Consider the following 25,266-nt stretch of genomic DNA (forward strand, 5'->3'; position numbering starts at 1 on the left):
ATAGAGTTTTGCATATGCACATAAGTTGTTGCATAGGATAATTACTGGTATTATCGCACAGGATTGCAATTTTCAACTGCATAGGATTGCAATATATGTATAATATTTAACTGCATAGGAATGCAACATTTTATATTATATTTTACAGTCAACAGTGGTAATATTGAATGTGACAGGTTCGTGATCACATTTGGATAGTGCAGCATTTCATTAGTTTATTTACTGGGTTGGCACGAGCATAAGGGACATGATCAATGATTGCAGCTGTCTTTTATAATCATTTGGACCTTTACATGGTAGCTCGCAAGAATTTGTATGTTGTTTAGTGAGGCTATTCTACTTAGAAATAAACTGCATCTAGAATTACATTGTATAACCTCAGGTAATGGTGTTAGCAACACTCTACACAGCATTTCAAAAAGACTAGGAAATATTTTCAAGCATAAGATTACCATACCTTAGTTATAATACCAGATACCAGGTTCATACATTAACTAGAATTATGAGCTCAAACCTTTCCATAAAATGCCTTGTTAAAGTTTAACGACCTTGTTAACCAGCTAGGTAAGCACTGACTGGCAGTGACAGGGTTTAATGCTCTAGGAAGGCGGTCTAGGCTCCTTCAATGGGAAGTGGGATTGTTGTGCCCTTGTTTTATTGGGTTGCAGATAATGGTAGTAGCACAGCCTTATCCCAACTACATCTGCGTCATGCATTCCTCTAAAACAGCCATTCTCATCCAGGGTTCCATGGAAAACAAGGGTTCCTCACAAGGTTACTAGGGGATCCTTAAGCTGTGGCTGAGCTGGTTCCCATCTGATGGTGCTTGCATAATTCCAAGTCCAATGCCACTTGGCAGAGCTAGCAGCATGGCACCACTGATCATTTTTTAGTTGTCTATAACGGTGGCATTCTGACCACCACTATAAGGGTCATCCTTCCATCTAACCCCAATTATTTAATTTTAGTAGGGGTTCCTCTAGGATGTGAAGATTATTTTAAGTCCCTCTGCGCTAAAAAGGTTGAAAAAGGCTGCTCTAGAAACAGATTCTTTTCTGCAATCATTTTAAGGCTAGCTTCTGAATTTTCAACTGCATTTGTTAGCACTTGTACATTAGGGATGAGCTCAGGCATGTTTGGATCCTAGTCAAAAACCACTTGAGCAAACCCACCAGGAAGCTGTCACCTGTACTGAGCCTCTGTGTGTTGCCAGTTGCTTGGTACGCAAATTAGAGGAATGGCTCACAGAGTCAAGAAAATTTTCCACAATTATTGTTTTGTTGAGTTCCAGGGAAACAGATGGCAAGTAATAATCGGCAATCACCAGCACTAGTAATGTGTCTGCAGGGACTGTGGCAAAACATTTAATATTGTTCAAATAGTATGGTATCAGAGAACACAGTGACACTGGCAACACAGGTGCGGAAGTAGTAGTGTTCTCAGCAATGTTAGAAGTATACTGGCAGAATTTCAACATAAAGGTCGTTAGCTTGGCATAGATTACATTACAGAGCAGCTTCTGCGTTGGGGGTGGGGGTAGCCAATAGGCAGAGTAGCAGTACAAGCAGTACTTAGGGGACTGCTGCAAGTCCTATAACATAGCACAGCACAGAAGGTAGCAGAGTTGACATTGGTGTCCCTAATCTGTCCCTGCTCGAACAGGAACCTTTCCCTAGGGCTAATCCACTGTCCCTGACAAGCGTGGTTCTTTCCCTATTCTAGCCACGCACAAAATACATGCCAAATTGACAGAAACCATGAAATCAGGCCGAGACAAAAGTACAGTTAAATCACACATGTTTAATAATAAAAGTAAAAGGAAGAAACAAAGTCAAAAGATAGCCAAAGTTCAGTAACTGGAATGGGTAGTCAGCCAAGCCAGAAGTCAGGGATCAATGTAGTGGAACAGAAAGCAGGATCTGGAGCCAGAAGGGATGTCAGCAAAGCAAGTCTTGAACAGGATCACAGGAGATAGTTTCTGTAATGTTGACCAAGGCAAAGGCAGAGATCCTCTGGACTGGACGGCTTAAGTAAGCAGGACTGACAAGCAGGATATCGTCAACAGCTGAGTAACTATGGAGAGATAGGAGCTGGCAATTAGCCGACAGCTGAGTGGCCAGCCTAGAGATGGAAGGGCTGAGCCAAGCCCTGACACAAATACATTGGAGCTTTGCTATTTATTAGCATTGCCTCCGTTAAAGATGGCCACTGAGGTCACCCAGTGTTGCAGTGTCCAATCAGACCACTGCTCCTCTGATCAAATATATGGAGTCTGTAGAGGGACAATCCTCTACTCCCTCTGTACAACAGCCAGTATCACAGCACCTCTCTACAGAAGGGAGAGTAAACTGCACCCAGGGCCATCTTTAAGGCAGGGCAAAATGGGCAACTGTCCCAGGCCCAGACATTGTTGTGGGGCCAAACATCCTACCAATCACTCCCTGTAACATAGTGCAACTGCAGGAAAAGGAAAGCAGCAAGCAGTGATGTCTAAAATGGACAGTGAAGCTGGCTGAGAGTAGGGACACACTGAGAAGCAGTGGCAGGGGCTGGAGGAGTGAGGGAGAATCGCAGGAAGGAGGCAATGACATTTCTAAGGTGGAATTGATGAGCAGAAAGCCAGAGTTATAATCTGAATGAGCACATGTGCATGGCTGAGCAGACGTTTTCCACTGTTGCAACTGCTAATCTAGTATCGCCCTCCTCTGCCTCTTTGCTTGCTATTAACATTAACAGCTCTGCCTGTGCATAACACTCATCAGCATGGATGAGCAGACAGCTGGTATATTGTTTGATTCTCAATGGGCTTATTTGCACGGCTAAGTTAAACGTTCAGTGCTTTAGCTGCTAAAAACTATCAGTCATCGCTGCCTCTCTGATTGCTATGATCATTGACAGTACTGTTTTGAATGTAATCCTGGTTGGCTTCGTTAACCCCATCTTTTCTGCCACAAGTTAGATTCTGCTGCAATGCAAGACAACACTTCTTTTTTTTTTTCTTAAATATTCTTTATTAACATTTCTTATAATTTACATTTCATAAAATTTACATATCTTCCAACAGGCATGTGGTGACAACCTCCAATTCGTATAGACAAAGTTCATTTAATCAATCCATGTCCATTTTATCTACCCCTTCTGCCTAACCCCTCCCCCCTCCCACCTCCTCCCATCCCATCCAGGGTCCCACATCCTTTCATTTATTCCTTACAACCAATGCTTATCAACCAGGGGTTCCACATCTTTTCATATTTCTTTATATTTCCTCTTCTAATGTATAGGGCTCTCTCCTTCCAAATGATCTAATTTACTGTTTTTACCCATTCCTCCACCGTCGGGGGGGCTACAGTTTGCCATCTTTGCATAATCAACTTCCGGGCTTGATACAGGCACCTCAAAACTGCTGTTTTTAGTGTTATCTCCTCCTGTCCCCATATTCTATCTCCAAGAATGCATAGTCTGGCCTCTGTTTCCAAGGATAAGACAACACTTCTACTCTGGCAAGGGCCCTGTGTATTAGTTTGTAGCATATTCTATCTAGCAACCAATCAGTGAGTGGTAATAATGTGCAGTAACCTCTAGCAACCAATCAGTGAGCAGAAATAATGTGCAGTAACCTCTAGCAATCAAAGGTAAGGATGTAACATTCAACCTGTGAAAGTCAACAAGGAAACTATTAAACACATATTACAAGCATTTTTTGCCCAAGTTCGCTGGACTTCCATTAGTTGGAGCGCAGGTGGTACGCAAACCGTGTGCCTGCATGTTTTGAATTTGGCAAATTGTTTTTATTGTGTTTTATGTCGATGCCTCTTATGCAATAAAAGGATTTTTTTTTACATACTACTTAAGGAGGAGCCCCTTCTTCTTCTTTCTTAATATATGATCAATTAGTTGGAGTACATAGGCGTGCGCAGCCTATTACATTAGGGTGTGCACCGAAAGCTCAAGCACACATACGTGTGTGTGTGTGTGTGTGTGTATATATATATATATATATATATATAGTCAAAAGTATTGGGACGCCTGCCTTTACACACACATGACCTTTAATGACATCCCAGTCTTAGTCCGTAGGGTTCAATACTGAGTTAGCCCACCCTTTGCAGCTATAACAGCTTCAACTCTTCTGGGAAGGCCGTCCACAAGGTTTAGGAGTGTGTCTATGGGAATGTTTGACCATTCTTCCAGAAGGGCATTTTTTGAGGTCAGGACTCTGTGCAGGCCAGTCAAGTTCCTCTACCCCAAACTCGCTCATCCATGTCTTTATAGACCTTGCTTTGTGCACTGGTCCAATTCATTTGGTGGAGGGGGATTATGGTATAGGGTTGTTATTCAGGGGTTGGGCTTGCCACCTTAGTGCCAGTAAAGGGAACTCTTCTGTCGTCAGCATACCAAGACATTTTGGACAATTTCATGCTCCCAACTTTGTGAGAACAGTTTGGGGATCTCCCCTTCCTGTTCCAACATGACTGCACACCAGAGCACAAACAAGGTCCATAAAGACATGTATGGACTTAGCAGGGGTGGTGGGAAATTAACTTCAAGTGCAATCATTCACATTATAACCGTAACTAAAACATATACAATTAAGTGTAACACTCTAAAAAATAAAAATTCCAAAGTCCTATAATGGTGTGAACCTCCCAACTAAAAAGTTGTTGCACTTTAAGGTAATTTGTATTGCAATTATCTGTAGAGGGGTTCCCACCATCCCTGCTAAGGCAGCACTGATGGGCACTGATAGGCAGCACTGATGGGCACTAATAGGCTGCACTGATTGGCAGCATTGATGGGCACTAATTGGTAGCAGCACTGATAGGTGGCACTGATGGGCGGCACTGATGGGCGCATATTGTCAGCACTGATTGGCACTGATGGGCACTGATTGGTAGCACTTGTGGGCACTGATAGGCAGCATTGGTTGGCACTGATAGGGTGCACTGACTGGGACTGGTTGTCACTCATAGGCAGCATTGGTTGGCACTGATTTACAACATTGGTTGGCACTGATAGGGTGCACTGACTGGGACTGGTTGTCACTCATAGGCAGTATTGGTTGGCACTAATAGGCAGCATTGGTTGGCACTGATAAGCAGCATTGGTTGGCACTGGTAGGCAGAATTGGTTGGCACTGATAAGCAGCTCTGGCACGGATAGGCAGCACTGGTTGGCACGGATAGGCAGCATTGGTTGGCACTGATAAGCAGCACTGGCACTGATAGGCAGCATTGGTTGGCACTGGCACTGATAAGCAACACTGGCACTAATAGGCAGCATTGGTCGGCACTAATAATCAGCACTGATTTGCACTGATAGGCAGCACTGGTTTGCACTGGTTGGCACTGAAAGGCAGAATTGGTTGGCACTGATAAGCAGCACTGGCATGGATAGGCAGTACTGGTTGGCACTGATTGGCAGTACTGGTTGGCACTGATTGGCAGCATTGGTTGGCACTGATTGGCAGCATTGGTTGGCACTGATAAGCAGCACTGGCACTGATAGGCAGCATTGGTTGGCACTGATAGGCAGCACTGGCACGGATAGAAAGTACTGGTTGGCACTGATTGGCAGCATTGGTTGGCACTGATAGGGTAGAGGGGGAGTTTCACATTCAGGAGATCATGAGAATTGCCAGAGCTGTTCAGTGTATAAAACTGTCAGATGATGATAATGCATTGAGAGATACCAGCTGTTAAAAGTCAGCGGTGATGCTGGTGGTGGGCGGGACTGAACAGTTACCAAACAGCAACCAATAGGATGGGTCTGGGCGGGCCGCTACATTTCTCTGGCTCCACCCTCTCTCTGAAGCAGCCCAATCATTGGCTGGTGTTGGCGCTTGGTCCCGCCCACCCCCGACATCACGGCTGAGTTGTGATGACTTACAACTGAGCCGCGATGTCGGGGGTGGGCGGAACCAAGTGCTATAAACACCAGCCAATGTTTGAGCTGCTTTAGAGAGGGGGCGGGGCCACATAAATGTAGCGGCCCGCCCAGACCCCATCCCATTGGCTTGTGTTTGATGGCCGTTCAGTCCCGCCCACCCCCGACATCACCCTGACATTAAGACAGCTGGTCTCACTTCCTGCATGCAGTGTCATTATCTGACAGTTTCATACACTGAACAGCTCTGGCAATTCTCACGATCTGCTGCCTGTGAAACTGTTTCACAGGCAGCGCGGGCCACACACTCTCTTGGATGCAGCATTTTGGGGCAAATCTCTGGAGACAGCACGGGGTGATTAGGGTGTGCCCAGGCACACCCGGCACACCCCGTGCGCACGCCTATGTTGGAGTACATAGTGTCGAGGACCAGTCTCTCCTTAGAAGACACACTTCCATTGGTATCAGCACTTGGTTTGACTAGCTGTAATGGGTGTCAAATTCATCTGGTGAGTAGATTGTTTGCCTGGTAGTGGTGGAAGACGCTATCTATCTCATCCAGTCTGCAAGGAATCTCATCATTCGTGTTAATAGAAGATTTTGGTGGTGGTCTAAAGACATTTAATTGTAATTTAATTTTCTTTGGAAATCGTTTATTTTGGACATTTTTCATTATTATTGTTTCAGCACATATATTTATGAATTCACTTATACATTTTTAGCACCATTGTTTATGTATGCATATATGGTTATTTAGAGCGTGGTATGAAATCTATTTGATTTCTTTAGCACATTATTAGGCCGTTGGTCTCACTACCATCTGCTCCATACAGGTTTTTTCAGCACAATTGTAATTTATTTATTTTGATTCATAGTGCACGGCTTATAGGTATTTCCTATATTTTTCACACTCTTTCCTTTGTTGGCTTACCATTGTTGAAGATGCAGGAAAAAAAGAACGTACAAAGCCCAACGTTTGGTGTTCCCACTGACTTATTTGCCCTTTTTGGAAAGAACAATTCAGCCACTATTATCAAAATGTGGATCTGGATAGAACGGAGTCTCCAGAAATAGCCCTACTTTAATTTTTCCCAAAATACCCAGTGGTAGCGAAGAGAGATCTTTTATGATTTCACTTTTCTGAAGGTAGGTCATTGATAACTAAGCACTGGAAGTCAACCACTACCCCATAGATCATGAAGTAGGTAAATTAATATACTGGGAATGGAGGAGATAATGGCCTACCCACAAGACCAAAACTTTGTTGCATCATGGAGCACTTGGATCAAATTCTCTAACTTTCCATTTCCAACCTGTCCACCGGTTTATTTTTTGCAATCCATATATCTCATTCGGATGCTTTCTTAGGTGGACTTCCCACCCCCTCTATCTGTCCCTGGTTATGTGATCCACACTCTACTGTCATGCAGGGAAGGGAGTGGCACCTCTCCAATCACATGTAGAATCATGGTTGATTCACACTGTCATTCCTTGGAATGCCTTTACCTCAGATGTAGTGAAGGTAGATTGTTGATCCCTAGGCTCTGGAGGTCAACCACTACCCCATAGTTCAGGAAGTAGGTAATACTGTATAATATAATGAGAATGGAGGAGATAATGGCCCAACCACAAACCAAAACCTAAACTTTGTTGCAACGTAGAGCACTCTGTATCAAATGTTCTAACTTTTTCCATTTCCTTCCCCTTCCACTGATTTTTTTTTGCAAGCCATATATCTCACTTGGATGCAGTGGGGCTTTCTCGGATGGACCCCCCTTTCCTTCCTGTTCCTGCTTTCTATGCCTCCCTCATTGTGTGATCCACACTCTACTGTCTGGGTGCAGCCGGGGGAGAGGCATCCTTCCAACAACATCTAGAATTATGATTAAGTGATTCTTACTATCTTTCATTCACTGGAATGCTAAATAAATAGATGGGGGAGTCTGCTTCCTACATACAGAATGTACTATTTGTTAATTGTGTTGAAACGCTAATAAAACCTATTCTTTAAAAAATCTTTAATAACAATGAAGTTCAGCAAAGAAAGAGCAATAACCTGGTTTTAGCCCTTTGAAAAGAGGCATTGAGACAAAGACTGCAGAAAGAGCTTCTCTTTAGAGCTTTTAAAATGTAAAATTAACGCATTACACAACCTACTAGTATCAAACCGAAATGAAGTATTAATTTTGTTTTCAAGAGTTTTATTGAAAAAAAAAAAGGTTATGACAAATTTATAAGTAGCACTGAAATAAAATCAAGTTATAATAGGCAAAAATGTTAAAAGGCAATCAATTAAATAAGGTAGTTAGTTGTAAGAAGCGTTTTAAGCTTTCTGGCCCCTTTCTTCTCAGTAGTGTTTAACTTAGGTCCTGTTCTATGGATGGCTGAAATCTTCCACCAATTAGTAGATATGTATAGTGCCATTTTCTGGTTGGAGGAGGAGCCTATAGAGGCTGTTAGGGAAGTAAAAACTTGTAGACTGCAATTGGGCCTGCCATGTGAGCAAAAACTGTTGTGTCCCCTCTCCTGTGGAGAGCATGAGTTGGGGACAATGTCCCCCAAGGTTTCCTGGTACTGAGAAACTTAATTGAGATGCATGCCAAGCATTCAAAACTTTCAGTAATCATAGGCCATCTGTCCCTATTGTTCTTGGAACAGCCTTTGTCACAGTCAGGGATCAGGCTTAGAGACCAGTAGCTATTTAGCCATGGAGAAGCCCCACCAATCAACTGGATAAATGTTCACGCAGGTCTCCCTGGTGGATAAAGCTGGCTCACCTGAGGTTTGGAGTCTGAGCACTAACCTGTATTCACCAGAGCTCCTGATGGTGGAGATGGGTTTTACTGAGTGTTAGTACCCAGGGGGCTGTAGTCAGTGCTGGGTTTAGGAGTACATGACACAAAGAGAGCAGGGAGTCTGTAATGCACAGAATGCAGGGTCCAGGAGTATATAATGCACAGAATGCAGGGAACAGGAGTGTTATCCACAGAATGCAGGGGTCAGGAGTATATCATGCACAGAATGCAGGGGACAGGCATGTTATGCACAGAATGGAGGGGGTCAGGCGTATGTAATGCACAGAATGCAGGGGACAGGATTATATAATGCACAGGATGCAGGAGTATGTAATGCACATAATGCAGGGGACAAGCATGTTATTTACAGAATGCAGGGGGTCTTGAGTATGTAATGCACAGAAATGAGGGGGCAGGAGTATGTAATGCACAGAATGCAGGGGACAAGAGTGTTATCCACAGAATGCAGGGGTCAGGAGTATGTAATACATAGAGTGCAGGGGACAGGAGTGTTATCCACAGAATGTATGGGTCAGGAGTATGAAATGCACAGATTGCAGGGGACAGAAGTGTTATCCACAGAATGCAGGGGAAAGGAGTGTGTAATGCATAGTAGGAGTCCTGAAAGACTAATTTGCACACTCACCCCCCCCCAGCACAAATCTCTCTCACCCTCCTGGAACAAATCCTCGACAAGAAAATCCCCCTTCCGAACACATGGTTCCCCCTCATAGAAAAAAAATCTTTCTTCCCTCCAGTACCCATCTCAGATTAAATCCTCTTACACCCCCCAAATCCTCCATCCTAGCACAACCCCCCATTCTAATAAAAATCCTCTCTCACCCAGTTCCCCCTCTCTAAATCCCCCAGCACAAATCTTCTTTCCCTCACCAATCCCCCTTCCCAGCACAACAAATCCCCCCCCAAATTTTTTTCCCAGCAAATATCCTCTCCCCCCTTCAAGAAGCCCCCCAAATCTCTATTTTAGTACAGATCCTACTCCTCCCAGCGTAAATCCTTTCTCCACTTTTAGCTCAAATCATCTGACCCAAATCCCCTTTCCCAGCACAGATCTTCTTCCACCCCCAAATGCCCTCTCCTAGAACAACTCCTCATCCTGGCACAAATACCCCACTCCCAAATCCCCTCCCAGCACAAATCCTCTCCCTGCTTCTATCACAAACCACCCAACCCCTCCATCCCAACACAAATCCTTTTTCCCCTCTTCAAAACCCTCCAGGACAAATCTTGCCCCCAAACCCCCCTCCCAGCAAAAGTTCTCTTCCCACTTCTAGCACAGATCCTCTCTCTCAAGTCCTCTCTTCCAGCACAACTTACCTCCAATCTTGGGTAAAAGATTCTCCCCCAGATCCTCCCCAGCAGAAATCCTCTTTCCCTCAAATCCCCCATGCCTGCACAAGTCTTCTCCCCAGTTCTATCACAAATCCTCTGACCTAAATCCCCCCTCCCAGCACAAATCTTCTTCCCCTTCCCCAGGACAAATTTTTCTCCACCAACCCAAATCCCCACTCTCAGCACAATCCACCTTTCTTCCCCATCTCAGCACAAATCCCCACACACCTTAGTTCCCCCCTTTCAGAATAAATCCTTTTCCCCTTCAATTCCCCCCCAGGACAAATCCTCCTTCTCTCCAATTCCTCCTCCCAAAATAAATCCTCTTCCAACCCACAAATCCTCCCTCATGGCACAACCCCCCCCCCTCTCCAGTAAAAATCCCCCTCCCAAAATTCCCCCCAACACAAATCCTCCTTTCTTCCAATCCCTCTTTCCAACCAAATCTCTCTTTTCACCTCTTCAAGCACAAATCCCCCCAATCGCCATTTCCAGCACAAATCCTCTCTCCCACCCTGCTCTCCCTGTCAATGTGCCCCTCATCAGTGTACCCCCCTGTCATTGTTCTGATGCAGAATGAGTAAGTGGGCTGGGAGTGTGAGGGGGTTATAGGTGGATGGCGGGGGTGGGGCTAGGGTGTGGGTTGGGGGTTGGGATGGGGAAAAGGTAAGTGGAGGTGGGGTAGGGTTAGGGAAAGGGTAAATGGGGGCAGGGTGGAGTGGGGGAAGGGGTGTTTGAACTGGAAGGTATTGAAGTCTCTCTGGAGGGGGTGGAAGGGGATGGAAGGGTTATGGGAAAATTGGTTGGTGGCTAAAGAGAAACACTGAAAACAATGCTTCAGGTTAGTGGGGGGTGAGGGCTAAGCTAGAGGATGGATTTCAATGTTGGCTGGTAAGTGGGAATGGAAGAGCCTGTGGGGGGGGGGGAGCAATGAAGGGGGAAGGGGGAAGAGGGAAGATGCTGGAAGGCATGGGGCAGTTGTGGCAAGGGGATTCAATATTGTCGGCTATGTAGGTTTGCTGCATGTTAGGGAAATGAGTGTAAGTGGCAAAGTCTGCAAGTGCAAACATGAGGCATGTGATTGGAATGACAGGCATGTAGGCACCAAGCAGTGGTGACAGCAAGAGAGACTGTAGAAATGGCTGGGAGCAGTGGCAGATAGAAGAGTGAGGGAAGTAATTGAAATGACAGGCAGGGAGGCATCAAGCAGCGATGACAGCAGGAGAGGGAGTAGCACGCTGCCTGGCTTGGATGGGGTGTTGCTAGCAGTGGAAGCTGGCAGGAGAGGGATTGGCAGACCATCCGGCTGATAGTTGGGTTGGAGCGGGAGTGATGCTGGTGGAGGGGTTAAAGGGGAGATGGAATAGGAAGGGTAGTGGATGTTATAAGGAGGTAATGATACTAACTAAATCACTGGCTGGGCTTGCATAGGCAGCGTAGAGGATGGCTCCGGTCTCTGTCCTTCACTGTCCTTTCACTTTTTGAAGCTACTTTATGGCTCCTCTTCAAAGCTGCTAAGAGACAGGAAGCCTGAGGCAGTGGTCAGGGCTGGGAGATGGCCTGCAAAGTGTGTGATCGGTTGCTAGAACGCCGGCAGTCCTAGCAACCAATGACAGTATTGAAGATTTGGGGGGGGGGGGGGAGGTAGAGATTTTCACTTTGAGGATACCATCACTGAATGGATCCCAGTGCTGGAATTTGTTGCAGGAACTGGAACTCTGGATTCCAGCACTCCAGCCTAGATCTGCGGGGCACCGGGACTTACTTAAAATCTCGGGACAGTCCTGCAGAATCTGGGATGGATGGGAAGTATGGGAATATACAATAAAAAAGTTTCACCTTCATTATTACAGGATCATGCATTTGCACCTCCATTTATGAGGTGTACCTCATTCAATCAAACAAGTGCAATCAGGGCGAAACAGGACAAAAAAAAGACAAAAAAGAATGAATCTATACACACACATTATAAATAAAGAGAAGGAAGATGCAGGGGACAGAAGTGTTATCCACAGAATATAGGGGAAAGGTGTTCCACCTGTGGGGCATAATTTCTCATAACTAGACCATTCCATGGAAGACAAGAATATTTTGGTTCATAAGGGAGATTTTAGGAATACTCAGGAAAAGAAAACCTTTGAGCTGCAAATGTTAATTCTGCATGATGCAAGAGATAATGGATTAAATGTGGACCTTCGTTTTCTAAGCCACTATCAAATAATTCTCATCTCTCTGGCTTTACCTCTCCCCTCCCATTCCAAAGACCATGCTTTTAATTTAATGCTAATAAAAATTACCTTTCATTTTTAATCTGCAGCTGTTATAATTGTCTGTAAAACTAAATGCAATATGGCTACTTGGAGGTGTTCTGTAAATCAGTGAGCCAATCACACAAGAAATGACATTTCTGGGTGTGTGCTGTACACTGTTGGTATACAAATTGCTCCAAGAAATGCAATTTTCTGCTTGTGTGATTGGCTCACAGAATTTCCCAGTAGTCTGCATTATAAGTCATTTTTAAGGACCCCCTGCAATAGGAATGTTATTTTTGGCAAGATATTCCCCAAGGGTTAAATCATTCTAAAGAGATGCAGACACTGCAGTTTTTCTCATCAGAACAGGGAAAGTTCAGTTACAATGAACCAGACCCTTTCATTTTGAATATGTCTACAAGGGACATGGTGAAACACAGAAACAGAAGAAAACAGGAGGGATCTGCAATAAAGTTTGTCAAAATCCCTGCAATGTATATTATTCACCCAGAGAGAATTTTTTTTTATTAACAATAATTGAGTTAAGTTTTAAATGAGCTAAATACCCTCAATTTGAGTTACAGATGAGTTTTCTCATTTCTCAAGATATATCCATAAGTGGTAGGGCACTGTTTCTGGTAGAGATGTTCCACCAATGTGTTGCTTCCAGGTACCATGGATTTACCTTCTTTATTCATGAAATTCCAAAGATGTAAGGCATAGGAATCATTAAATGTTGGCAAATTCTGCCAGACTTCAAAGTAACTTCTCCATGCTGGATACAAGATGGGGTAGAAACGTTGAGGATGAAAATAACTGATGTTTCCACACATGACATCATCCGTAGAGTTAAATACTGGCATGCCATACAATTTCTTCACAACACGAGTGAAAACCCCCGGCCCTTGGTGCCCCCATATTTCTCCCCTGTAGTTCTCAACAAAGTTCTCCATAAACTGCCACGTCAACTGGTAATGTGAGGAGAGGCCAAAAACACTACTGCTAGCATATGTCAAAGTTTCGGCCGCTACAAAATGGTCCTGGGGTATTGGACGAAGTGAGATGACATCAGCATCCATGTAAATTCCACCGTATTTCCACATTAGAGCAAACCTACAGGCATCTGAGCTAACATGGGTCCAGTAGACTTCTTTTTCAGGGTTCACCTGGTAATCCAGAAAAATACAGCATTTCATGAGATCATGACATTAGCATATTTTTTCACATTTAAAATACCATGTTATTAACCTCCCTCTGCCCCTTTCCCAGCTTCTCTGTTACAGCTTGTGGGTGGCCATCCTGTTTGCCTGGGGGTTGGCCTGGCTCTGACTTATGGTAGTTTATTTACTTTATTTTGTGTTCTGCGTGTTTTTTCCTTATCTTCTTTTTAGTGTTTTAGTTGTGTATTTTACATTTTCTATTTTTTTTTTTTTTTTTTTAAGAAAAAAAAAACATAGCATAATGGGGCTAATGAGGGGTCATTGAATGGGGCTTCTGTAACTAGGGATAAACTGAAGGTGCCTGGGTTCTGTTCAAGGCAAGTTTGCAGAACATGAGTAAAGTATGGATGCCATATCTGCACCCTACTGCAGGCAATAGAAGATGAATGTAAAAAAAATTAATAGATATTTTCTAGGCTAATAAGCAAGAGATTGTTAAACATGGGGGGGGGGGGGGGCTGGGGAACATGTACCAAAAGCTAAAACATGTTTTTTTAACTTATGTTTGGTGGAAAGTAGCAATTTAAGAAAAATGAACAAACCCTAAATAAGGTGCCTGGGTGATGCCCTTAAAGTGGCTGTAAAGGCTGAAGGTTTTTTTACCTTCCTGCATTCTATGCACAAAGATATAAAACCTTCTGTGTGTTGCTCCCCCCACAGGCCCCCTAATACTCACCTGAGCCCCCTCACAATCCAGCGATGTGCACGAGAGCCTTGGCTGTCCAGAGACTCCCTCTCCTCTTTGGCTGAGACACCAGCGGGAGCCAATGGCAATCACAGCCAGTGAGAGATTGGGACAGCCTTATAAATGCATAGAGCAGGGCTCGGGATAGAGCACACACCAGTGACCCTATAGCAAGCAGCCTGCTATTGGGGGCATTGGTCAAGAGGGCGAGCACGAGCACCAGCAGGGGAACCCGAGAAGAGAAGGATTGGGCAAAACCACTGCATAAAGCAGGTAAGTCCAACATGTTTGTTATTTAAAAAAGAAAACAAATAAACTTTTAATACCACTTTACCCTGCCTGTGAAGTGGCACAGCTGTACAATGTATACAGCCTACTACTATGGTTTGGGCCACCGCATTTGGGGAACACCTGAATTTGCAGGGTGTTCAGCAGGTGTTCGCCCCGCCAAACACCCTGTAATGCACTGCGTGCTGCACAGTGCATTTTGCGCCCTGCTTGGTCAAAGCTTTGGGTAAAAGCTGGTTGTTAAGGAGCGGGGCCAGGAAGCCAACCGTGACGTCCTTAACAACCGATGAGTCCTCTGCTGACAATAGGCTTTGCCGGTAAAACAATAGTAAAACAAAAATGGCAGGGGGTTTACCCCCAAATCCATACCAGACCCTTATCCGAGCATGCAGCCTGGTAGATCAGCAAAGCGATTTGGGGGATGAGCGAGCGCAACCCTACCTGAACCTTACCAGGCCACATGCCCTCAACATTGGGGGGAAGGTGGTTGCTTTGAGCCCCCACCCCAAAGTACCTTGTCCCTATGTTGATGGGGACAAGGGTCTCTTCCCCACAACCCTGGGCTGTGGTTGTGGGGGTCTGTGAATGGGGCCCCCAGATCCCAGTGCCACATTCACCAAAAAAGTGTCAAAAAGTAATAAAAACACAGACAGTTTTTACAATTAAGGTTTGTTCTTGGATAAAAAACTGGTTACAGGGGTGCGTCCAAAGGTTCTTGGGACCAATTCTGTTTAAGTTATGCATAAATGATATAGAGGATGGGATAAATAGCTCAATCTCAGTTTTTGCGGACGACACAAAAGTAAGCAGGAATATAACTTCACATCAGGATATAAACATTTTACAGAAAGAGCTGAACAAAATAATGGGAGTGGGCAACTATATGGCAAAGGAGGTTTAATGTGGAGAAATGTAAAATAATGCACTTGGGGGCTAAGAACATAAATGCAAACTACTCACTAGGAGAACCTCTGGGGGAATCAAGGATGGAGAAAGATCTGGGGGTCCTAGTGGAAGATAGACTGTGAAATAACATGCAACGTCAAGCTGCAGCTACCTAGGGCGACAGAATATTAGCATGCAAAAAAAAGGGGATATACTACAGAGACAAAACTATAATCCTGCCACTTTAAAAAACTGTGGTCTGGCCACATCTGGAGTACTCCATGCAGTTCTGATCACCAGTCCTCAGAAGGGATGTTCTGGAGCTGGAGAGAGTCCAAAGAAGGGCAACTAAATTAATAAGGGGGATGGAGGACCTCAAATACGAGGAGCGACTACAAGCACTAAATTTATTCTTGCTGGAGAAAAGACGCTTGAGAGCGGACATGATTGCGATTTACAGATACCTCAATGGTGACCCCAGAATAGGAAAGCTATTTAATCTCAGGGGTGTAAGAGGATACGGGGCCACACAATGAGATTGGAGGAGGAGTGGTTTAATCTTAAGCAGCACAGTGGATTTTTACTGTCAGGGCGGTAAGAACTCTCTTCCACAAGTGGTGGTGTCAGCGGGGAGCATTGATATTTTTAAAAGACTCTTGGATGCGCATCTTAAAGAACACAACGTACAGGGATATGGGAAATGATTATCACATACACCTACACAGGTTGAACTGGATGGACTGTTGTCTTTATTCAACCTTACCTACTATGTAACTATGTAACAGTTCCTATATTAAAAAATTAAAAAACATGTAAATCCATCATGAATGACGCAGCCAGAAAAAAAAAAAAAAAAATCACTCTGCACTCATTGACAGCCAACCATCAAATGCATCCTCTGCTGTTTGACAGTTCTTATGTAGGTAAGGGCAGGGCCACCTGGCAACATCACCTGGTGGCGCCGCCCTCTTGCGACATCTCTGACCCAGCATGCACTGGTCCAGGACGTCACGAGGGGGAGGCGGTGCCACCAACAACGAGTCAATTTAAATGTGATTTAAATGTTATTTTTGCTGCAGCATATTCTATTTGTAAACAAAGAGGCAGGGGACTCTCTTCATCTATACCAGATCCTTATCCTGGATGAGGGTCTAAGATACTGTAGATGTTAATGGGGGACCCCCACACTAAACAAATTGTGTCTTTCACCCTAAAAATACATGGCAGACCCTTATCCTTAATGAGGGTCTGGTATGGATGAAACAGGGGACCCCATGCAATAAAGTCTGGTAGCAACTATTAACAGGAAGGAAGCTGTCATGGCTAGCAGCATTATTTCTACAGTTCCTATGTGAAAGAGGTGGTTGATAATATATATTTATTGATTTGGGTTATTATTCCTTTACATATATTGTTGCTCTGAAGTTAGAAGTAAGAGGGATTTTTCTACGAAGAAGATGGAAGTCTTGTTTAGGTTTGTGTCAACCACAAAGCTAATGCCTTGATCAAAGTGATGTGATAGCCTGTGTAGTGTTAAAAAAGCTGTTATAAAAACTGTCTGAACATTGACAGGCAAGAAATGCTATGAATAACTGTATGTACATGGATGAGGTGTTTGGCATGGCTTGGATTGGTAATATCCTATGGGAGGGCGAGATCTTAAATGTATACTATAAATATGTTGTACCAGGACCAATAAATCGAACAGTGTGTAGATCTAATCTGTGTTGATTCACTTTTGTATATACACTGTTCCCTGCGCAGATCTGGGTGTGATGAATGCAGAAGTGCTGGCAATAAAAATAAGGCAAGATTAACAATAATAAGGCAATAGATAGGACTAGAGTTTGTAGGATCCTGAAGTATCCTATCAGTTTGGTGGCAGCAGTTAAAAACTCAGGTTTGGTAGGGACTTAGGTTAAAAGAGTTAATTATTAACTACTTGCCATCCGCCGTATAGCAAAATGACAGCGGCAAAGTGGTTTAGTTATCCTGATCGGACGTCATATTACGTGATCAGAAAAACAGAGCCGACGCGCTCCCGTGGGGGGCGCGCAGCACGGCGATCGGAGGTGCTGTGTGTCAGTCTGACACGCCGCAACTCCGATCGTGGCATGAAGCCTCTGACAGAGGTTTCATACCATGTAATCAGCTGTGACCAATCATAGCTGATCATCGCGTTAACCAGGAAGTGCCGGTAGACAGCTTCCCTCGGTTCACACTGACAGGGAGAGCCGATCGGCGGCTTTCCCTGTCAGAGGGGGGTCTGTGCTGATAATCAAACATTATCAGCACAGCCCCCATCAAAAGGTGCCCATCAGCTGCCAATCAGTGCCCATCACCTGCCAGCATGTCCCCCTTTATAAAGCCTGTCAGTGCCCATAAAAGTGCAGATCAATGCCCACAACAGTACCCAAAAAAAGTGCGAATCAGTGTCCTATCAGTAATGCCTGTCAGTGCCTCATCAAAGTGCCAATCAGTGTCACTCAGTAAAGCCTGTCAGTAGCTCCTCATCAGTGCTGCCTACCCTGTGCCACCTATCAGTTCTGCCTATCAGTTTTCTTTCTCAAAATTGTCGATCTTTTTTTGTTTATAACGCAAAAATTAAAAACCACAGATGTGATCAAATACCACCAAAAGAAAGCTCTATTTGTGGGAAGAAAATGATAGACATTTAGTTTGGGTACAGTGTTGCATTGTCCTGGGCAGGAAGGGGGAAAGTGCCTGATATTGAAGTGGTTAAAAAAGAAAAAGTTGTTTTGCTTGAGTATTTTTTGTTGGGAGGGGGTGCAGCTGCTAAGATGACTAAATTGTTTAACTACTAAATTGCACCTGGGTCCCTCCCCCCCCAGGACAGACGCTTCCAAAGAAGTTGCATACTGTTTGGTGTGGCAGCCTGAGACTTCTATATTGCTGTGCCCAGGTTGGCCTTAAGCATTGGTAAGTAAATGTGTCCACGCCCATTGGTAGCATTGGTGCTCAAGGGTAGGTTATGGAGCCTGGGCAGGTAGGGACTTAGTCAGAAATGGGGACAAAAGTGAATTTGGAATCTCCCTTCCACACACCCAGATATCGTGAGAGTCGGAAGTGCTTTTATATGTACATTTGCATAATCTGCTAAGTTTTCCTTACAAGAAGAAAGAATATCAAGTTAAGGGGGAGATCTCAAATGTATCTATTGCATCACGTAAGGTGTTAAAAAGACTGAGAAAACAAAGAAAACCTTTATTGGTATGGTGCATATGGGAGAAAGGGATTTTAGCTGTGCGATCTAAACTTTAAGTGTTAACTAACATACAAAAATAGGGTTTTTAAAAAAAGCTTACCTGTAAAATCCTTTTCTTTGAAGTACATCACAGGACACAGAGCCATAGTAGTTACTATGTCGGTTATAGGCCACCTTCAGGTGATGGACACTGGCACATCCCAAGACAAGAAGTCCACTCCCTATATAGCCCCTCCCACTACTGGGAGTACCTCAGTTTTGTAGCAAAGCAATACACTTGTATACCAAAAAGAAGGATTTCTGTGTCCCATGATGTACTTCAAAAGAAAAGGATTTTACAGGTAAGCTGTTTTTGAAAATCCTATTTTCTTATCGTACATCACGGGACACAGAGCCATAGTAGTTACTATGTGGGATGTCCCATAGCAATGCCAACTGAAGGGAGGGAGACACAACAAAAGTAGGGCACTAAGAGACTAGGGGACTTATACTGCTGCCTGCAGTACACTGCACCCAAAGGCGATATCCTCATGACCTACTTGATAGAATCTGGTAAATGTATGGACTGAAGACCAAGTTGTGGCCTTGCAGATTTGAGCCATGGAGGCTTGGTAATGCACTGCCCTGGAAGTACTAACAGCCTTGGTGGAGTGCACTTTAATATCAAAAGGTGGAATTTTCCACTTTAAACCATAAGCTTGAACAATCACCTGACAAATCCATTTAGAAATAGTAGATTTTGATGCTGCCTGTCCTCTCTTAGGACAACACAAACAAAACATCTGTTTTACGAATCTGAGCAGTCACATTCAAGTAGACCTTGACTGCTCTCACCACATCAAGAGAACGTAGTGACCTTTCTTCCGCAGAACGAGGTTCTGAAAAAAATAAACAATATCCTGGTTTAAATGAAAACCTGACACTACCTTCGATAGAAAATTAGGATGAGGACGTAATACAACCTTATCCTTATGAATAATCAAATATGGCAGCCAACTCTGATACCCTTCTTGCAGAAGATATGGCAACCAGAAAAATGAATTTCCTTGTCAAAAGGACCAAGGGAATACATCGTATCAGCTCAAAAGGCTGTTTCTGTAATGCCGACATGACTAAATTCAAGTCCCAAGGGTTCAGGGATGACCTAACCGGAGGATTAATCTGCTTTACCTCCTGAATAAAGCTACGAACCAGAGAGCGCAAAGCAAGTGGTCGTTGAAAAAATACCAATAGGGGGGCAGGAGGCGGAGCCTAGCGGAGCAGACATGCATTGTTAGAGCTCCACACCGCTGAGGAGAGAAGAGAAGGACAAAGCGGAGCCTGCAGGCTCAAAAGGTATCCATTTGAACCTTTTTGCCCCAGGGAACAAACTGTGAAAGTTTGGGCAGGAAATATGGTACTGGGAGGAAACCGTGGCAGAAATAAAAATCACCTCACAAAGAGCTCACAGGCACTCACTGCAGCTGAAGCAGCTCCAGTCACCTCACAAGATACAGCATCAGGGCGCTCTCACAGACAGAAAATGTCACAGCAAGACTCTCCATTTGAGTCAGATACAGAACAAATCCTCTCACAAACTTCTCCACAAGCCTCCTCAGTATCCCCAGTAATATTATTACAATTTGAAAAGATGCTTCATAAGGCTTTAAAACAAACCTCAGACCAAATAACAAAAAGCCTAACCAAAGAAATAAGAGAGCTGGGAAACCGCACCGCAGCCTTAGAAATAAAAATGGATGAAATTGAAATTACAACCCAAGAAAATATAACAGAATTGGAACAATTAAAAAAAGAGAATTTAATACTTCAAACTAAGCTCGAAGATTACGAAAATAGAGCCAGACGTTCAAACTTGCGCATAAGGGGAATACCTGAAACTGTGACAGACCTGCAATCTACTATTACTGCTCTATTACAAGAACTAAAGCCAGATATCCCTATTGAACGTTTAGAACTGGACAGAGTACACAGAGCCCTCACAGCCAAAAAGAAAGATGGACCCCCACGTGATATAATCACAAAATTTCATTATTACAGAACGAAAGAACAAATACTAATTGCTGCAAGAGAAAAAAAAGGAACTTAATTTTCAAGGACACAATTATCAAATTTTTGCTGACCTATCCCAACTTACTATTACTAAAAGACGATCCATGAAACCCCAACTAATGGAACTGCAACGCCACAACATTATGTATCAATGGGGCTTCCCCTTTTCAGTCAGATTTAACTACCAAGGTACAATTTACAGAAGCAGATCAGCAGATGAACTACAACAAACCCTTTTAAAATTAAATCTGACAGAACCCACAAGCAGCAACACTCCCACATGCAGAAGAATGGCGTCATCTTCACCTTCAGGCAGCACCCAGAAAATTTCAGAACAAAATGGGAATCATCATTCTCACAAAAGAGGCCGTTATGCCACTTCATCCATGGACCAAGAAGATTCAATGGACTGACATCCTAATTCCTGATATCTCTTCATTTATTATACTAAGAGATGGTTCTCTATAAAAAACCTGTATTTATAACTGAATGTAACTGCATTCTGATAGTCACACACTGTGTGGGATCATGTTACATTCCAGTTATATTTCTTATTACTTCTGATTTATATAGCCTTAGAATATATAAGTGAAATAAGGAAATTCTTGTTCAGTTGTATATTATCAGGTAATAACAATAGATGTATTACTTTTTAGGACAAATATGTTCAATAATCCAGAAGTAATGGAAGCTTTTTCTTTCTTTTCTTAAAACAAATATTTTATTACCTAACTAGTTCCTAGAATTATGTTTTTGTTCATTCTAATCTGAAGCAATACAACCTCAATTTTATGAGTTAACATATCTAAACAGTTACATATGAATAAAATATGTAATTGTTTACTCTAAAAGGGTTAAAATCCCAAAATAATTCAAACTATCTTCATCAATACCAAAGTTATTAACAGTACCTTTCTAACTGAATTATTTAGCCTAGGGCAAGACTAACCATATACAACCACCCTGGAATAAATAATTTCAACAAAAACTATATTCTGCACTCCAATTAATGAAACATCATTTTGATGTCTTTTGACACAGCACTTCTCTCCTGTAAGCGGAAGATCCGTGTACCCCCATTAGCCCTCCTCATTCTCCCAACCATATTATGTGGGAGTGTGACGAAGGCACTTATTCCCCTGAGAGAGATATTTATTCTCTTTCACGGGTAAATTGTGATTACTTGCAAAAAATAATTTATACAATGTATCATCTAATCTCATATGTTTTTTGTTTACTCTTTACTCCAGAATTCACTGGTTTCTTTTCTATCTATTCATCTCTTCAGTCCACACAGGTTGATCTGCGCAGTCAGCTCTGCATAACAAAAAGTAAGTCAAAACTATTTGATCTATTGCCATGGCACCACTGAATATACTTTCCCTGAATGTTCAGGGAATAAATGTCCCTCAAAAAAGGACCAAAGCCTTCCGTACTTTCCATAACAAGAAGGCTCACATAGTATGCCTCCAAGAAACACACTTCATCAAAGATTCTACTCCAAAATATATTTCTCCTTTTTATCAACAAATTTACACGGCTTCTGCCTGTACCAAGCAAAGGGGAACTCTAATTGCATTTCACCGATCCACACCATTCACCTTATCATCAGAAATTAAAGACCCAGAAGGTAGATACCTGATACTCATGGGTTATATAATGGATACAGCAATCACGGTGATTTCCTACTACGCTCCTAACAAACAACCTACACCATTCCTCTCACATATATTACAAGTGATTAATACACACAAAATAGGAACAGTGATAATGTGTGGGGATTCGAACCAGGTCCTCCTCCCATTTCTAGATAAATCACCTTTTACACCATCCAAAATAACCTCTAGATTACCTTTTTCTCAACTTCTTTCCAAATACAATCTGATAGATTCATGGAGAGAAAGTAACCCAATGAAAAAGAAATTCACTTATTTCTCGCACCCTCATCAAACCTTCACCAGAATAGATCATATTTTTCTAACAATAGGAATGATACCAGAAATTATTGCATCAGATATAATTCCGATTCCGTGGTCTGACCATAATGCAGTATACACTACTATAGCCTCAGCCATACCAAAAGTGCATGACCCAACGTGGTACTTACCGGACATAATGCTCAAACACCCACTACATCAGATGGCCATTGAACAAGCTTTAAAGGAATACATATCAATTAATAATACAACAGACATCTCCCCAATAACACTGTGGGAAGCTCATAAGCCTGTCTTGCGTGGTACAATACAAAGACAAATGGCACTATTTAAACGGGAACGCAAAAATCTAGCAAAAAAACTAGAACTCAATTTTAATGCAGCCTACATATCATTTCAAGATAATCCATCTCAGAGTACAAAATCTCATCTGGAAAAATCTAGATTGGAATACGATCTATTTCTCACTGAGTCAGTTGATAAATCCCTCAAACGCTCCAAACACAATTTCTACATGAATACAAACAAACCAGGTACATATTTGGCTCGGGCATTAAATTCAACTAACAAATCTTTCAAACCAATACGTTTGAAATTATCAAAAAATGTTTACACTTGTAATCCAGTTAAAATAGTCCATAAATTTCACTCACATCTCGCAACTTTATACAAGACAAACAATGAATTTAATTCTACAGAAGCTGAATCCTTCTTCTCAAAAATAACCTTACCTGAGTTATCTCAGAATCAAAAAAGCAGTTTGGATGAGCCTATAACTATAGATGAAGTTGCTAACGCCATAAAAGACCTAAAACTTAACAAAAGACCAGGCCCAGACGGCTACTCGGCTTTATACTATAAAACATTCTCAGAAATACTCTCTCCCATTCTCACTGAAACTTTTAACAAACTTCTAGATGGACATTCTTTTCGGCAAGAAACACTAATGGCAATTGTTTGTACGATCCCAAAACCTTTTTCTGATGATACTTCCTGTGTGAATTATCGGCCTATCTCTCTGTTAAACCTCGATATTAAATTATTAGCAAAAATAATAGCAAAACGCCTCAATAGCATTATAGGAAAATTAATACATAGAGATCAAGTAGGCTTCATGCCAAATAGACAGGCAGGCGATAATATACGCAGGGCAGTGTTATTGGCACATATTGCTAAAAAACGGAAAATCCCTTTATGTTTTCTATCTCTCGATATTAAGAGGGCATTTGACACAGTATCCTGGCAATAAATGCAATATTCATTACAAAAATGGGGTTTTGGACCCCACTTTTTAACATGGATCAAAGCATTATATAATAAACCCAAAGCCTATATAAAATATGCTGGATACAAATCTGAAGCCTTTAATATTGAAAGAGGTACCCGACAGGGTTGCCCATTATCTCCCTTATTATTTGCCCTTATACTCAAACCCATGGCCCAATACATCAGAACAAACCAAACTATAACTGGCATTGAAGTAGGAGGTATTACACACAAATTATGTATATTTGCAGATGATATATTACTTTTTCTATCATCACCACAGGTCTCTGGTCCTAACTTAATACCAGCTCTTGATGGATTTGCAGCCCTATCCGGCCTTATGATTAATCCTAAGAAATGCCTAGTGCTTAATATTTCACTCACAAACATGGAATTGATCCCGGCTAGGGCTGCACTCCCATTCACATGGGCAGAAAAATCAATCCCATATCTTGGAATTCATTTAACAGCATCTCATTCTGACTTATTCTCAACCAATTATCCTCCTGTATTAAGACAGATCACAAATCTAATAAAACAATGGTCGCAACTTCCTTTATCCTGGATAGGGAAGATTAATGCAATCAAAATGACTATTCTACCCAAATTGCTTTATCTATTCAGAGTCCTCCCTATTCCAATTCCTTCCTATTTTTTGAGAATAGTACAAAAAAGAGCAACTTCGTTTATATGGGGCTCTTCTAAACCACGTATACCTATACACACACTACATCTTCCCAAAAATAAAGGAGGCCTGGGATACCCTAATTTTACTAACTACTACAGAGCAGCACATTTGGCCAGTCTGTCCAAATACCATGCAAAACAGGAAATCCCATTATGGGTATTTATAGAGGCTTCAGAAAATGACCCTCTATTAATATCAAATTTATTATGGCTTGATCCTAAAGACCGCTTTAAAATTCATAATCCCATAACTAAACACTTCTTATCTCTCTGGGATAAACTAAAAACCAAATATCAGTTACAATCTCCACACAATCCTCTCCTTTCTTTTATCAGAAATCCGGCCTTTTATCCGGCATGGATCTACCCAAATTCTTTTAAAGCTTGGACAACATCAGGCATTCAGACACTAAATGACTTCATAGCATCTAAATCATTCCTTTCATTCCCATCGCTTAGAGAAAAATATGATCTACCAAACTCTGAGATATTTAGATATCTCCAAATCAAAAATTTCTATACACCATTCATAAAGGGGGATACACCATTATCCCAATTATCCATTTTTGAATCAATCTGTACAAAAGATCCATTTGCTAAAGGTACAATTTCATCACTTTATAATCAATTATATGGAGTAGCAAATCTTAATAGACCCTCTTACGTTCAGAGGTGGGAGGAGGACCTGGGACGAACTTTAGAAGACACGGACTGGTCTAACATATGGCTCACATCTAAGT

At 42.5% G+C, this 25,266-nt stretch overlaps 1 protein-coding gene across 1 annotated transcript in view; it reads right to left on the bottom strand.

The window, feature by feature from the left end:
- Positions 1-11,677: 11,677 nt before the first annotated feature.
- LOC141139095 (alpha-1,4-N-acetylglucosaminyltransferase-like) overlaps positions 11,678-25,266 on the bottom strand; it is a 284,028-nt gene continuing 270,439 nt past the window's right edge. Inside the window, exon 3 of the mRNA XM_073624906.1 lies at positions 11,678-13,449. Within this exon, the coding sequence (XP_073481007.1) occupies positions 12,862-13,449 (588 nt within the window). The 3' untranslated portion in view covers positions 11,678-12,861. The remainder of the gene's footprint in view (positions 13,450-25,266) is intronic.

This window comes from Aquarana catesbeiana, linkage group LG04 (assembly GCF_042186555.1).
Source record: "Aquarana catesbeiana isolate 2022-GZ linkage group LG04, ASM4218655v1, whole genome shotgun sequence".
Taxonomy (NCBI): Eukaryota; Metazoa; Chordata; class Amphibia; order Anura; family Ranidae; genus Aquarana; species Aquarana catesbeiana.